The sequence below is a fragment of the Canis lupus genome, chromosome 27 (genome assembly GCF_048164855.1).
Source record: "Canis lupus baileyi chromosome 27, mCanLup2.hap1, whole genome shotgun sequence".
Lineage (NCBI taxonomy): Eukaryota > Metazoa > Chordata > Mammalia > Carnivora > Canidae > Canis > Canis lupus.
Window position 1 is genome coordinate 36,644,384 of NC_132864.1, and position 16,635 is coordinate 36,661,018.

Consider the following 16,635-nt stretch of genomic DNA (forward strand, 5'->3'; position numbering starts at 1 on the left):
TATAGAATTTAACCTTGTCTCACAAGTGTATGGTAGAGCCAAAGAAGACAAGCAGCCAAGGGTCAACAGAAATTGTAATCGGCTCACTAATAATCTCAGGACAAAGTTGGAGATCACTACTCAAACATAAGACTTAGAAGGATGTTTGCTCTAAATGCTTGGGCTGAGTATGTTGTGGAATGGTCTGCACAGGACCCATATGGCTTCCTTACAACAATTGTTTTGGCTCTTATTTCATTGTTTCTAGCAAATGCCATGCTGCCCTGGAAATTGGCCAAGATGATTAAGACCAGGGAAAAGGAACAAAAGAAGAAGCAAAAACATCAAGAAAATATTGCAAAAGCTAAACGACTAAAAAAGAATTGAAAGAATGGACAGGCTCTTACAACCCGAGGAGAATCATTTGGAAAATTACACAGCTTTGGAGGGATCTACTAAGGTTTCTTTTCTGTTTTTTTTTTTTTTATGACAATAATTTGTAGTAAACAAAGTCTGAGCATATCAAAGAATCATGTTAGTTTTGACTTTTACTGCAGCAACTTTTAGGCTTTGGCGCAGAAGTCTATTGATGGTTTTTGTAAATTGGCATTTACTATGCTATAAATTCTTTATAACTGACTTAGACATTTGCCATTTTGCAATTTATGTGCTGTAATGAAAACATACTGTGGAGGATGACTGTGCATTAGGAACTCTAGCCAAATAATAGCTTAGGTTGAAGTCCTGTCCTGGACAAAGGGAATTAAGAATGTAAAAACCAGAACTATCTTGAGGTGAAAAGTTTGCTTTGGCTTAAAAGACGTCTTTTGGTTTAATGACATTTTTTATCATTATAGCTTATTTCTTGGAATTGAATCATTTCTGGCTTTCTCAAAGCCAAATATTAACCAATGATTATTTCTGCTCATTTTTTGGCCTTTGAGGTAATTATCAGACATTATGCATTTTTGGAAATCAATTTTATGAAGAATTATCTTATTAACTATGTAGAACACCACCTGCTGGATATAACAATTTTTGTACTTATGAACACTGCCATTTTTAAGAGGTATCTTGTTGAATAAAATAGCACCAGGACGTAAAGATTGCAGTAAAAATGTGAACCTTGTGCTACTTTGGAACCAGGTCATTCTTTCTTGTGTTAAGTGTTAAGAAATGTTGTTAACAGATGTTGTTGGATGTGGAGAAAGGGGAACCCTCTTATGCTACTGGTGGGAATGCAAACTGGTGCAGCCATTCTGCAAAATGGTATGGATGTTCCTCAAAAAGTTAAAAATAGGGGCACCTGGGTGGCTCAGAGGTTGAGCATCTACCTTCAGCTCAGGTTGTGATCCTGGGGTCCTGGGATCAAGTCTTGCATCAGGCTCCCCGCAGAGAGCCTGTTTCTCTCTCTGCCTATGTCTCTGCCTTTCTCTTTGTGTCTCTCATGAATGAATAAATACAATATATATTTTTTAAAGTTAAAAATAAAACAACCTCTGACTATTGTACTATTTACCCAAAGAATACAAAAATACAAATTTGAAGGGGTACTTCCCTCCGGATGTTTATAGCAGCATTATCAACAAGAGCCAAACTATGGAAAGAGCCCAAATGTCCATCGACTGATGAATGGATAAAGAAGATAGGGTATATATACACAATTGAATATTACTCAGTCATCAAAAAGAATTAAATCTTGCCATTTAAAAAAAAATCTTGCCATTTACAATGATGTGAATGGAGCTAGAGTGTATTATGCTAAGCAAAATAAGTCAGAGCAAGACAGATACCATGTGATTTCACTCATGTGGAATTTAAGAAACAAAAGAGATGAACATATGGGAAGGAAAAAAAAAAAAACAGAGAGAGGGAAGCAAACCATAAGAGACTCTTAATGATACAGAATAAACTAGGGGTTGTGGAGGAAGGTGGGTGGAAGATGGGCTAAATGGGTGATGGGTATTAAGGAGAGCAATGGTTCTGATGAACACTGGGTAATATATGTAAGTGATGAATCACTAAATTCTACTGAAACCACTACACTAATGTTAACTAACTAGGGGCAGCCCTGGTGGCGCAGCAGTTTAGCGCCGCTTGCAGCCCAGGGCGTGATCCTGGAGACCCGGGATGGAGTCCCACGTCGGGCTCCCTGCATGGAGCCCACTTCTCTCTCTGCCTCTCTCTCTCTCTCTCTCTCTCTCTCTCTGAATGAATAAATAAATAAATCTAAAAAAAATTAACTAACTAGAATTTAAGTAAAAAATTAAATAAAAAAGCAGGACCCAACTACATACTACCTGTAAGAAACACACTTTATTTTTTTTAGTATTTTATTTATTTATTTGAGAAAGGAAGAGGGGAGGAGAGCACAGAGGGAGAGGGTGAGGGAGAAGCAGATGCCCTGCTGAGCAGAGAGCCCTGCGTGGACTCAGTCCCAGGCCCCTGAGATCATGACCTAAGCCAAAAGCAAACTCTTAACCTCCTGAGCCACCCAGTCACCCAAGAAACACACTTTTTAAAAAAATATATTTTATTTATTTATTAGAGACACACACAGAAAGAGAGGCCAAGACACAGGCAGAGGGAGAAGCAGGCCCCATGCAGGGAGCCTGACGTGGGACTCGATCCTGGGTCTCCAGGATCAGGCCCTGGGCTGAAGGCAGCACTAAACCGCTGAGCCACCAGGGCTGCCCAAGAAACACACTTTAAATATAAAGACACAAATAGGTTAAAAGTAAAAGGGTGGAAAAAGATAATACCATTGCTAACAACTAATCAAAAGAAAGCTAGAGTAGCTCTAGCTACATTAATATTAAAGAAGTAGGTTTCAGAGCAAGAAGTCTTGCCAGGGATAATGGTCATTTCCTAATGATGACAGAGTCAGTTATTCATGGAGCCATAAAAATCTTAAACATTTATGCATCTAATAAAAAGCTTCAAAATACCTGATGCAAAAAATGCAACAAGAAATAGACAAATCTAATTACAGTCAGAGGTTTCAGTTCCCCTCTCAATAATCAATAGCTCAAATAGACAGAAAGCCAGCAGGGTATAGTAGTCAACTTTATTTTGATTAACACTTAATAGAACCACTCAACAATAGCAAAATTCTTCTCAAGTACACATTCTTCTCAAGCACACACAGAACATTTACCAAAATTCAAAAGGCTTCAAAGCCATACTAAGTATGTTGTCTGACCACAATTAAATTAAATTAAATTAGAAGTCATTAACAGAAAGATCCTTGGAAAATCTCTAAATATTTGGAAACACAATAACATAACACACTTCTAAGTAACCCATGGATCAAAGAAGAAGCCAAAAGAGAAATTAGTTGTTTGAACTTTTACTTTATTTATTTATTTATTTATTTATTTATTTATTTATTTATTTTCAGGATTTTATTTACTTGAGAGAGAGTGTGGGTTTGTGCTCCACCAAGAGCAGGCGGAGGGGGAGGGACAGAGGGAAAGGGAGAAGCAGGCTCCCTTAACCGACTGAGCCACCCAGGCACCCCTGTATTGTATTTTTAAATAATCCTTCATTGTAGTACAACTGAAATAAAAGCGGACATAATAATTGTTACAATTTATTTTATTTTATTTTATTTAAGATTTTATTTATTCACTCATGAGAGACAGAGAGAGAGAGAGAGAGAGAGAGAGAGAAAGAGAGAGGCAAAGACACAGGCAGAGGGAGAATCAAGCTCCACGCAGGGAGCCCGACACGGACTCGATTCCCGGACTCAAGAATCATGCTCCAGGCTGAAGGCAGGCACTTAACCACTGAGCCACCCAGGGATCCCCACAATTTATTTTTTTATATTTATTTTATTTTAATTTGTTAGAGTGGGCACATGTGCCTGCGTGCCTGTGCACGTGGGAGGAGGGGCAGAAGGAGAGAATCTGCAAGTGCACTCCTGGCTCAGTGCACAGCCCGAAGGGGCCTCCATCTCAGTTTCATGACCCTTTTCATGATCATGAGATCATGACCTGAGCGGAAGAAACCAAGAATCAGAAGCTTAACCTACTAAGCCACCCAGGTGCCCCAACAAGTGTTACAATTTAAAATGTACAATATGGTGACATTTTGACTTTCATGAAACCACCACCACCACAATCAAGACAGTAAAGATACCAGTCATTTCCAAAAATTTCCTTGTACCCCTTGATAATGCCTCCTTTCTGCCCCTCCCTGCCCACTCCCTTCCAAGCAGGAAGGACTTTGACCTGCTTGCTGCCCCTATAGATTAGTTCGCATTTTCTAGAGGTGTTTTTTTTAAAGTTCATTTATTTATTTATTCTTTTAGTAATCGCTACACTGATGTGGCGCTTGAACTCACGACCCTGAGATCAAGTGTCACATTCTTCTTACTGACAGCCAGGCACCCCTATGGTTTTAGATACATGCAAAAATATGGGATGTATTCTTTTATATTTCTTTCACTCAGCGTAATTATTTTGAGACTCCCACAATGTTGAATATATCAATTCCTCTTAATTGTTGAGTTGTATTTTATTGGATGGATGTACCACCATTTGTGGACATTTGGGTTGTTTCCAGTTTTTAGCTATTACAAATAAAGCTGCTATGAATAGTCATATACAAGGTCTTGCATGAACATATATTTCATTTTCTCTGGGGTAGTAGCATCTCACTATGGTTTTCTTTTCTTGTAATATCTTTCTTTGCCTGCATGCTTTTGCTTATCAGGGTAATTCTGGTCCCATAAAATGAGTTATTTCCTTCTCTTTAATTTTTTTGGAAGAGTTTGTGGAGAATTGATACTATTTCTTCCTTAAATATTTGGTAAAATTCCTCAATGAAGGCAAACAGACCTGAAATTTTCTCTGTAGAGAGTTTTCAACTACAATTCCAGTTTCTCTAATAGATATAGGACTATTTGGGCAGCCCTGGTGGCTTAGAGGTTTAGTGCCGCCTTCAGGCCAAGGTGTGATCCTGGGGCCCCGGAATCGAGTCCCACGTCGGGCTCCCTGTGTGGAGCCTGCTTCTCCCTCTGCCTGTGTCTCTGCCTCTCTCTCTCTCTATGTCTCTCATGAATAAATAAATAAAATCTTTTAAAAAATAGATATAGGACTATTCAGGTTAGTACTTCTTAAATATTGGTACTTTGGATCTTTTAAGGAATTTGTCCATTTCATCTAAGTTGTTCAATTTGTTGGCACAAAATTTTTCATGATATTCCCTTTCAATATCTGTGGAATCTGTAGTAGTCACCCCTCTCATTTCTGAGATCGGTAATTGTGTCTTTTTTTTTTCTTTCTTTCTTCTTTCCTGATCAGTCTGGCTAGAAGTTTATCAATTTTATCATCTTGATTTTCTCTATGATTTTCTGTTTTCTATTTCATTGATATCCACTTTGATCTTTATTTCCTTCTTTCTACTTACTTTAGGTTTCATTGGCTCTTCTTTTTCTAGATCCTTTTTTTTAATTAATTTTTTATTTTTTGTATAATCTCTATACTCGACATAAGGCTCAAACTCACAACCCCAAGATCAAGAGTCACATGCTCTACTAACTGAGCCAGCCAGGAGCCCCTTTTTCTAGATTCTTAAGTGAATTTTCTTGTCTGGTATTAATATAGCTTGAGATCATTGATCTGAGACCGTTTTATTTTTTTCTTAAATAGATGTTTACTGCTATAAATGTACCCCCCCCAAGTTCCATTTTAGTGGCATCCTATAAATTCTGATATGTTGTGTTTCCATTTAAAAGTCAGTTCAAGGGTGCCTGGGTGCTCAGTCTATTAAGCATCTGCCTTTGGCTCAGATCATGATCCCGGGGTCCTGGGATCGAGCCCTGCGACAAGCGACCTGCTCAGTGTGGAGCCTGCTTATCCCTCTCTCTGCCCCTACTTCTGCTCATGCTCTCTCTCTGTCCCAAATAAATAAATAAATAAAATCTTAAGATACAATACAATTTTGGGGGCACCTGGGTAGCTCCGTCAGTTAAGTGCCAGACTCCTGATTTTGGCTCAGGTCATGATCTCAGGGTCATGAGATTGAGCCCTGCGTCAATCTCCATGCTCAGTGTGGAGTCTGCTTGAGATTTTCTCTTTCTCCCTCTGCCCCTCCCCCTGCTCATGCATGCTCTCGCTCTCTAAAAATAAATATATATATTTTAAAGATAAAAACACAATATAGGGATCCCTGGGTGGCGCAGCGGTTTGGCGCCTGCCTTGGGCCCAGGGCGCGATCCTGGAGACCCGGGATCGAATCCCACGTCGGGCTCCCGGTGCATGGAGCCTGCTTCTCCCTCTGCCTATGTCTCTGCCTCTCTCTCTCTCTCTCTGTGACTATCATAAATAAATAAAAATTAAAAAAAAAATTAAAAAAAAAACACAATATAATTTTTAAAAATTAAAACTGAAGTATACAGTTGGGAAAGGAAATACTGGTTTTCACTGATGATTTGCAATCATCTCTAAGAGGAAGAAGTGTGTTTTCCTTTCCCTTTAGAACCTAGAGAAAAACCTCTGTGCTGGGTTGATATCAACCACTTGGATCAGCTGCATGAGATTTTGGATTTTCAAGACGAAGACTCAGCAGAGGCTGACATTTGCTGTAGATTCATATGGAAAGCACCTTATCTGGACTCAAATATTTTCCCTTCTGGGCAGTAAAGAAGTTCCCAAGCATTGGTCACAGAGGTCCTGTGGATCACAGGTATCTTTCCTACATGTTTCCCTCCAATGCTCTGAACATCCTGGCAAAGCATGTTTAAGCTTGAGGAGGCTGATGCCCAGAGAGGTGAAGGTAACTGCAGTTGTCCCACTCAGACCGTCAGAAGTGGGCATCGATCCCGCACCCTAAGTACAGGGCTGGGCTTCATTCAGGCTGGTGAGTGCTTTTGAACCCACTCCCCATTTGTCCCTTTCAATTGTGGAAGAGGGCAAAGCCTAGGTCCTCACTGCTACCCTCTGCACCCATTTTGCACACAAAGAAATAGGCCCAGGGAGGTCCTGATTGGTCTTGTGCTAGGGCTAGTGTGGCTGAGGGTCTCTTCAGCTGCAGGACACCTGCTATCAAAGCAGGTCTGCTATGTCAAATGGTGTCTCCGGCGGGGGCTTGCTCAAGAATTCCCATGAACCCTCAGCAACCCCCCTTCACCCCCAACCCGGGATGGCTGTGGGACAGGAGGCATCAGGCTGGCGTTAGCATCACAGACAACCCAGGCCTCCTGGCTCACATCCCGGCTTCTCTCCTTTCTAGCTCTTTACCTTGGACAGATCACTTGACCTCTCCCTGTCTCAGTTCACTCACCTATAAGTGCAAAGAGAATTAAAGGAATGTAAAGCCATCTGCACAGTACCTGGCCCACAGAAAGGCTACAGAAGTGCTCTCTAAATAAATAAATGGCTTCAGCTCTGCTGAGTCCTGGAGGTTTGGGCTCCTGCCATTCCCATCCAGGGAGCCCTGGGTGGAGGCCCCACTGACGCTGAAGAGTGTGCCTGCCCTGTGCCCTCCCACACAGCAGGCGCTTTCCAGACCGTGTCATGCTCTCTCCAGCAGGACAAGGGGAGGCTTGGTGTACCTAGTTCCCAAGATGAAGGAACAGACTCCGAGAGGACACCACCAGTGGGCGACAGGGCCAGGACCAAGCTGAGCCTATCTGCCTCCAAGACTAGGCCTGGGCAAGGCCTATCTGTTGCCTCTGGGGTCTGGAACTCAGGCTGGAGCCTGCCTGGTGGGGGCTGTCTGCCCCCCAAGCTTCACAAGGCACAAGCCCCCTCCTACTGGAGTGTCTCTGCCGATAGAGTAGCCTCACTGATGGCCATGAGGCCCCGGCGTGAGGGCTCGTGAAGGGGCTGTGACACCTGCCTGGCAACAAGGCCAACCCTCTTCTCTTGAGCTGTTTTATGTTCGAGCTCAGCTATTGCGTCGCGTGCCTCCGTCTGAGAGGCGGGGAGATTGAGACCAGCTGCTGCTGCCTGAATTCTCCCAGAGCTCGCCTGGTGACACCCCGCTCAGGTCGTCACACCATCCTGGTAGGAATCTCTCCCAGCAGCAGTGTTCAAGGTTTGTGGGCTGGATTTGGGCCAGTGGTGGGCAGGGAGCGAGGGGAGCAGGAGGGCAGGGAGGACAGCGAGCTCGGCATTTCTCCAGCAAGGAATCACAGAACACGGCTGCCTGCCTGTGGCGGACTTAACAGCCTGCCCAGGGCAAGGCCAGCTTCCCCATCTTTCTCTTCCCTTCTGGCCCTTTTCATCTCCCACCCTGCTCTATCTTGCGCCGGGGAGCCTGAGCCCCTTGTTCCGGAGCCTGGGCACCGGAGATACTTCTGTGGCTCCCAGGCCAATGGGCAGGCCCATGTCTTTAAAACAAGGAGGACTGAGAGGGCCAGGACCCCAGGACATGGAGGGTTGAGAGCTGGAAGGCCTCTGGAGAGCCAGCCTTAACACAGAGGAAAAAGGAGAGACCCAAGGCCAGGAGAGAGGAGGCCCTGGCCAGGTCCCAACAGCGAGTCAGGAGCAGAGCTGGGCTGAACCTGGTGTAATTCACACCCTTCCCACCACCTCCGGATAAGGGTTCTTCCAAAAGCAGCCAGGCTGGCAGGGGCCTGTCCTCGGGTGGCGGGTGGGGGGGTGGAGGGGCAGGCGGCAGCAGAGAGGGAGCTCCTTTTCCTCCCCACATCCTGCCTGCTCCTGGAACCCAGCACCATGCCGTCCTCACCCTTCTTGGCCATCTCCTTTCTGGCTCAAGAGGCTCTTATGCATCTGGCTGGCCTGGAATCATTGCTGACTCATGGTCCCAACTGTGGAGGAAGGTCAGCTGGTGGGCCTGGGTATGTAGGCCCAGGGGAGTGCCCCACCTTCTCTTTGGCCCTTGGAGCTTCTCTCTGCCATCAGGTGTCTCCTTATCCATGAGCATCACCACTGCCCTAGACCTGACCTGGGAGACTTCGGCTGCTGGCTTCCCCATTCTGAGCCTCAGTTTCCCCCCTGGACATCTTTAAATTCCTTCATTGTCTTTCTTTGCTCTGACTGACTCCTAGTTGGGCTGTACTCCAGGTCTTCACACATGGCTGAGCAGGTAACCATGGCTTTAGGCTTCTGATCTGGAGCCTGCCCTGATGGTCCTTGAGGGGACAGAAGATAGCCCCTTGCTGGGAGCCGACTACCCCTGGGGCAGTGCTCAGAATGCTCCACTCCCAGCTCCCACTGCTGATGTGTCCACCTCTACCTCTTGCATGCTTTCTGGGGGTCCCCCAGAGGAATGACTGTGCACATGGGTCGTAAGGGCCTGGAGGGAACACACAAGCTCTTTGTTTCTGGTCTGAGGTGTCTCCTAACCCCATGGAGTTGCCCACTAAGTACAGGGGGATGGGTCCTGGTTGGGGTGGGGGAGCTGCACCTGCCCTTTGTGGCCTCCTGTCAGCACAGTCTTATCCCCAGCCCAAGGGGTCCTGGTGGGGAGGTCAGCATCCTGGGCTCAGACCCAAGCTTGCTGTGGGGCTCCATTCTGAGCTTTGCCCCTCTGTAGCCTCCCAACCTGCTCCACTCCAAGCCCCACCCAGCTGTTAAGGTCAGGTCCCTGGAGGCCTCCTCTAAGCCCCTGCCCACAGATAGACCCGACCCTGCACCATGGGGTCTGCCCAGGCAGCACCTGCAGGAAGTCAGTGTGAGCTTGGTCCCTCCCTTTCAGGTGGGCAACACCCCCGAACCTTTGGCTGCCCCTTCTCCCCACCCCAGAAGCAGGGCTGGCGCTCAGCGGCCCTGAGGTCCGCAGTGTAGAAAGGCTGAAGCAGAGGGGGCATCACCGTTTACTGCAGGTGCTGGGCCCTCCCTCCCTGCTGGGAGAAGCCTCACACTTGATCCTGGGCTGACTGGCTGGCCTTTGATGAAGCCAGTCTCCTTCCATCCCCTTCATTCCAGGCTGAGCATTTACACCGGATCTCCGGGGTCCTGGAAGGCCTCCGTCATCCTCCATCCCACGTGCCTAAGAGTGTTGGCACTCAGGTAGGAGTCAGGGTGGGTGGCAGGTCACCTCGTGCAGCAGGCCTGGGACTCAGACCCTGGCCCAGCAGCCGCCGAGCCCCAGGTGGAGGCTGTGCCACCCTCAGACTCAAGGTCCAGGCCCTCATAGATGGTGGGGAGTGAAGTGTGTTGGCTCAGCCGCCGGCGCAAGCCAACCAGCAGGGGTTGGGGCAAGGAGGCTACGTCCACATTGTTGCCCAGGTCCACCCAGGCCAGCGCAGGAAACTTGGTGGGGTCCTTGACAGCCTCGGTGAGCTCACGGGCAGTGGCCCTCGTCAGCCTATTGCCGTTGAGCAGGAGTTGGGTGAGGCGGGGCAGTGTCCAGAGGCTGGGCAGCAGCAGGCGCAACAGCTCGTCACTCAGCCCTGTGAAGCTCAGGTCCAGCACCGTGAGCCCAGCTCCCTGGCTTCCCAGGTAGCGCATGATATGCTGCACATCACGCGCCGACAGCCGAATCCCTGAGAGGTTCACGGTCTCCCCGGTCAGCTCTGTCATCTGGAGGCTGCTCTTGAGGCTGTGGGAGGGTTGCAGGCAAGGATGGACTGAGCCAGCGTCCATGGCCCAGGCAGGCCCCACCAGCTGCAGACGGTCACCCATCGGGGCAGCCCACAGTGGTGGCAGGACCCGGGCCCTACTGTCAGGCCATACTGGGATCAAACTGCTACTTCCTACATGGGTGGCCTTGGTCAATTCTTGGAACCTTTCTGAGCCTCAGTTTCTCCTTTGGTGAAAAGGAGACTTGGCTGATATGAGGAATAAAGATACATGTGTTAAGGTTTCTCGAGCCACTATTATAAAACCTTACTGCGTGCCTACGTTGTCACTCTTATTATATCTAGAGTAAGAATGATCTCATTCTGCAGAGGAGCAAATGATGCTCAGAGAGGTAACAGGACTCTTCCATGGTCACATACTACTAAGAGAGAGAAGCCAGGTCTTCAAATTGAGGTACTCTAACTGCTGAGCCCACATCTTTTCCCCCATGTCTCCTCCAAAGTCCACCTTTTGTGGGTACAGACAGATGTTCCTATGGGGGTGACAGGGTATCAGGGTAGTCTCCCTGGCCTTGGGGGCTAGAGGAGCAAGAGGGGAGGAGCAAGAGGGGATGTGTTGGGACGTGTGGCCGTGGGCTGTTGGGAGGTGAAGGGCCCCCTATGTTCTAAGCTGGAAAGAAAGTTTAGAGACTGAGAAGCATCCTCCACCACCCCTGGAACTGCCCTCTAGGTCTCTACTGTTGTTTGAACATGGCCTACTATGCAGTTAGGCAGGGGGACCACTGCTAGGGAGGGAACAACCCCATGGGCTCTGGGCTCATCGTGAGCCACCGGGCTCAGGGGGTAGGGAAGCAAGCAGGGGAGAGCACCGGGGCTGTGGTTCCAGGTCCCTGGACCTGGTGTCCACAGCAAGTCCCTAGGCTGAGTCTGGCCACAGAGCTGTGATGGAGTGACTGGGAAGGGAAACCCACAGCAGAGTAGGTCTCAGGCTGGTGGTGGAGGCCTTGGCTTCAGGCAGCCTAGCAAGGCTTTTTAAAGAGCTCTAGGAAAATCAGGGCAGGGTGTGGCCTTGGGCAAGCCACTTGGCCTCTCCCCACCTTGGTTTCCTTTCCTATAAAATTGGAATCATGACCCAGAATCTGTCTCCCTCACAGCCTATTGTGAGGATTCAGGGGTCGGGGCCAGGCCCTGTGACAGGCCAGGGATTGAGGGGTGATGGAAGTAGGTCACAGAGAGCGTGCAGCTTGGTTTGGGGAGCATTCCAGAGCTGTGATGCAGACAAGAGTGAGGGGCTCACAGGGTACGGTTTCAGGCACCAGCCTCTTGCTGAGCTGCCTCTCCATGTCGGCCTAGGAAGGGATCCTAAGGGGCCATGAGGTGGGGCTGTGGCTAGGCTCCCCTTACCAGCTCGGGGTCTTCCTCTGGGGCAGGCTGGATCCTCGCTGCCGCTTGGAGTGAGGGGTGAGATGGTAGATGAGCTGCCGGCAGATCTTATCCGAGGACTTCCAGAGCTCATAGTCCTGTTGAGGGGAAGCGTTGTCAGGGTAAGGCTGAGTCCCTCCCATCCCCCTCGGGGCCTTGGGGATCCAAGTGTGTGCCCCAGCACATGATTCATCATGGATCACTGAGCTGACCACTGGCCTCCCCCTCCCACCCCCCACCCTGGCTGAAGCCTGGCACACAGCCAGGGGAGGCTGCCACTGGGAACTGGACAGGCTGGTCTGAAGCCCGCGGTGCCCGGCGGGAGGAAGCCTAGACAATGGGCCCTTGTTCCCTGTCCTCAGGCCCAAGGCCAGTGTCTCGAGGCTATCAGCCGGCTCCCTGCCCACCCTCAACGATCCCCCCGCAACTCGCCACAGGGGGAGGCAGGACCAGGCCCCTCCAGGGAGCCCTGCTCCACTGACGCCACCCCCAGGGAATAGGAACAAGCCAGGTCAGCATGCTCTTCTTCCTCTCACTCTCCAAGCTAGACCGTGCCTATGGGGCCTGGGTCTGGGCTGCCAGGGCTGGGAGGGTTAATGTGTTACTCCCACCACTTGGCTCTCTCCTGGTCCTAAGTGGGCCCTCAGAGAGACCTAGCGTGGAGGGGGAAAAACAGGGATGCTCTGCTTTCCACAAAGCTGGCACTGAGCACACTCCACTATCCAGCACATTCTTTATCCTGTTCCTCTGTTAACGGTGCGTACACACAGTGGCAGCAAGCCCTGGCAGTCACTGTGTGGCTCGAAGCTAGCCTCAGAATCCTTGTGATGCCTGCTTATAGATGTGGGAGTTCAGAGCTGGCTGGGCCCATAGTGGGCATCCTTGTTTCACACAGAGACCTGTGACTAAGGGATGGAGGCTGGTGGCTGTGTCAGGAGCACAGCACCTTCCATGCTCGTGGCAGGGTATCTGCAGGTGCCACCAAAGCAGGGTTGGGAGCAGATGTGGTGGCTTGGGAGGAGGAGGGATGGAGGCCACAGATGGCAAATTCCAATTCAACATGAGGAGGGATTTGCCTGTGGCTCACACTGCTGTGGGAAGCAGTGCACACTTGTCCCCAGATGTATCCATACAGGATGGGGACATGCGGACAGGGATTCCAGCCTAGGGTGGCTCTCTTCTGGCCCCAGGAACTCAGAGGCTGGAGCTTGGTTCCATCAGCAGATTTATCAGAACATTCTATGTCCCGCAGTGTCCCTGTATGACTTTCTGCCTGGGTCCCAGGCCCTGGCGCACAGTGCTGGCACTGTGGAAGCAGGTCTACCCAACACATGACTTTTCAGATGTAGGAAAGCACAGCTCACAGGTGTTCTAGCTGCTTGCCATCCTAATACACTGAAACTGGCATCAGGTCCCAGTGAGGGACATTGACCTGCTTAAAGCCTTGAAGCAAGCCAGATGAACACAAGGCTCCTAGCCTCCAGCCCTGGGTGTTCCTGGTCCCTGTCAGCCGCACTGCCCAGCCTGAGGCCCACGTCTACTGGCCTCACCGTCTTGGGGCACTGCAGGTCCCGGGCCAGGTTCACCAGCAGGTCATGGGAGATGGGGTCCACCAGATTGAGGAAGGCCACATTCCTGTAGAGGATGTCAGTGAGGAGGGTCCCCTCGAGGCCCAGGTCCTGTGCGTGGTGAGGACAGCTGAGTGAGCCAGGAGTTGGGCTCTCCCGTCTCCAGGTCCCCATCTAAGCCAGACCCTCGCGCCTGTTCCCAGTTCTCGGTCTCCCTCTCTGATGCTTGTTGGAGTCTCTTCCCAGGCGGCAATGGGCCAACTGTCCAGAAGCAAGGGGACCCTTTGGATGAGGAGAGTGTCAGTGCATCGGGGGCTTCAGGGAGATGATAAATAGGTTCCAAAACCCTTAGACTGGTTCCCTGGAGGCAAAATATGGTACTATGACACCTGTTACCTCTGGGGTTGGGCTTGTCTGGAGGGTTCTTTGGGGGTTCCTCTGAGGACCCCCAAATGCTGCCATCCTCCCACATTCCCTTGGGGCCCTTTGCCTCTTCCATCTATTCCCAAGCTCTCTAGACTTCTGGTCACCATCTGTTTGCTGACAGGTCCAGGCCCCATTTGTGGGACTGGACCTCTCTCTCAGCTCAGATGTCCCAAAGGCAGCTTAGACTGGGTGTGTTCACCTCCTGACCTGAAGCTGGCCTCACTTCTTGTGCCCTAGCTCAGTAAAGGGCATCACTGTCCCCATCTTCCCAGCACTCAAGTGAGAGCTCAGAACCACCTGGCACTCTTCCCTCTCCCATCTCTGCCCAGTTCACCCTCCCCACTGGCCCAAGAGGTTCAGGCCTCTCTCCCTAACAACCTCCTCCTGGGCCTCTCAGCCTCCCAACACCCATCTCATCCTACCCTTGGGCTGTCAGAGCCAGCTCCAGAAACACGCACCTAAGCTTGATCCTTAACCCCTTTACTGGAAACCAAATGGCTCTCATTGTGCAACACTAGAGACTCACGCTCGGCCTGGCATTCCCACCCTCCCCGGCCCACTGGCCACGTTGTCCAGCCTCCATGTCTCCCACCCCTCAGAGACCTCACCATTGGGTCCCTGGCCTGCCCTGGCCTTCCTGCCTTCAGTCCTTGGGCTTCTCCTCCCATTACTCCCATAGGCCTGGTGTGGTACTGAACATCCTTTTAGAGTGCCCATTTAGAGTATATACTGACAAGCTGATGGGGCAGGCACAGCCAGGGGGGCCTCCAGACCCCTGGGCCCTCCCCAAGCCAGAGAGTGACACGATTTATGCTTAAAGACCCTGTGCACAGGCAGACAGGCCAGGTGGGAATGCCCAAGGGCCATAACTGTGGAGTCCTTGTGGATTGTGGGGCAGGGTAGCCCCCTCTTTGGCTGGGAATTCTGGCCTCTGAGACACAAGGGGGCAACATCACTGCTTTCCCAGTTAAAAAAAAGAAAAAAAGTCCTGCTGGTGCTTTGGTTCCAGATACCATTCTAGACAAAGATCTGTGCCTCTGGATGGTCTAGCTGATTCGGTGCTGCTTTGCTGTTTGCGTTTTAAACACCATTCAAGTTACAAATGCCAGCTAGGGAGGATCCAGAAGAGAGGGCTAGCTGGTGAGCCTGGGCTGACCCAGACAGGGCCCCAGACACACAGCCAACCTTCTGCTGGTGCGGACAGCTCCTCTTAAAGGGCCAGCCCCACCTTTCCAGCAGGCGAAGCCCAGAGAAAGGAAGCCCAGCACAGCAGGGGGTGGGCTGGGAGGCCAGGGGTTGGGCTCTGGCCTTGGCTGCCCCCCTAATTTTCTCTGTGGCTGGAGGCTCACCACTGTTGTCCAAGTCTCAGTTTCCCTTCTCTAATCATCCACCTGTAGGCCAAACACCTGCATGGCTGATTCAGATTCCAGGAAGGGGCAGGTTGTGGTGGCAGCTGCTTCGAGGGGTGGGGACACTGCCAGAAAGGGAAGTGGCTTGCCGGGTGGCGATGCTGGGACCAGAACCCATGTCTCCCGGGGGCACCCCAGGCTGGCTCAGGTACCTGGTGTGTGTGGGACCAGAGGCACAATCCCCCCCACCCCAATCCAGACGTGCTGTTGTGGTGTACAGATGCCAGGTGTATGTACCAAACGGGGGTGATCTGCCTGTTAGGAGGATGGGTGATGTGAGTTGTAGCTCTGTCTGGGCTGCCCTGGTGTCATGGTGAGGTTGGGCAGGCTGACCAGCTGGTCACCCCAAGGAGAGAGGAGCTGTCCTCCTCCCCTGCCCCTCGGCACAAGATGTCACCCCCCTCTCACCCCTCCCTTGCGGCTCCTCCCAGCTCTACTCTTCTCCTGCCGAGGCCTGAATCTGGGTTCTTGGCTCCAAGCTTGGGGCACCTTCAACACACAGACTGACCTCTGAAACCCCAGAGAGGCGGCCACCGTCACGGCCCCTCCTCCGCATCACAGCCCCCCGCCCCCGCAGCCTCAGCGGCCTCCACTCCAGCCCACGGCTTCCCCTCCCTCGCGCCCCCGCCCCGGCGAGACCCCTCAGCCCGCCGCACCCCCCGCGGACCCGCCCGCCCGCGCCCCGGGCCAGCCGCGCCCCCCGGCCCCGGCCCCCGCCCCCGCCCGCCCGCTCCTTCTCTCGCCTGGCGCAGGAGGCGCAGCAGCTGCCGGGCGCGCTCGGGCCGCCGCTCGCGGAGCGTCGCCTGGATCTCGCGGAGCCAGCGCACCCGGCGCTCATAGGGCGCGGGCCCGCACCCCGCCGCCGCCCCGGCTTCCGAGCCCGCCTCGGCTCCGCTCCGCCGGCCCAGCCGCGCCCCCATGGCCGCCCGCCGCGGGCGCCGAGCCCGAGGGAGTCCCCGCCGCGTGCGCCCCGCCCCCGGCCCCGCCCCGGCCCGGCCGCACCGCGGGGACCCGGGGGCCCTGCTGCCTCGCGAGCGCTCGCTAGAGCCCCCCCCCCCCCGCGGCCACGCCAGCCCGGGCTCTGGGGCTGCGTCCGGAGCGGGGCCTGGAGACGCGGAGGGAGGCGCTGGCTGTGGCCCCGTGGCTTTGGTGGTGCTGCGAGCGCTGGATCGGAATCAGGGGGGACTGTGCCGTCACCTGCTCAGGGACTCCCCGGGCAGTGGGCGACCGCAGTAGCTGACCTGTCCACCTGCATACGCATTCCTGCTCGCCAAATATTTACTGCGCCTCCTGCCCGACTGGGGACAGGGCTGGGCGGGCTAGGTGGTGTGCCCTT

General features: G+C 51.6%; 3 protein-coding genes and 1 long non-coding RNA gene across 4 annotated transcripts in view; 3 read left to right on the plus strand and 1 right to left on the minus strand.

The window, feature by feature from the left end:
* On the plus strand, positions 1-501 carry LOC140619659 (small integral membrane protein 15-like). The gene has a single exon (XM_072803434.1). It carries the CDS (start codon positions 142-144, stop codon positions 364-366), a length of 225 nt encoding a protein of 74 aa, XP_072659535.1. The 5' UTR covers positions 1-141; the 3' UTR covers positions 367-501.
* A 5,969-nt stretch (positions 502-6,470) lies between these two features.
* On the plus strand, positions 6,471-10,758 carry LOC140619664 (uncharacterized). Its single transcript, XR_012019514.1, has 2 exons — positions 6,471-8,022; positions 9,879-10,758. It is a non-coding gene; the product is annotated as an uncharacterized lncRNA (long non-coding RNA).
* On the minus strand, positions 9,749-16,219 carry LRRC75B (leucine rich repeat containing 75B). The gene is made up of 4 exons (XM_072803440.1): positions 16,043-16,219; positions 13,447-13,575; positions 11,879-11,994; positions 9,749-10,494 (listed from the first exon to the last, which is right to left on the minus strand). Exons 1-4 carry the CDS (start codon positions 16,217-16,219, stop codon positions 9,987-9,989), a joined length of 930 nt encoding a protein of 309 aa, XP_072659541.1. The 3' UTR covers positions 9,749-9,986.
* GGT1 (gamma-glutamyltransferase 1) overlaps positions 11,994-16,635 on the plus strand; it is a 29,832-nt gene continuing 25,190 nt past the window's right edge. Inside the window, exon 1 of the mRNA XM_072803437.1 lies at positions 11,994-12,018. The gene's annotated coding sequence lies outside the window, so the exon portion shown is untranslated. The remainder of the gene's footprint in view (positions 12,019-16,635) is intronic.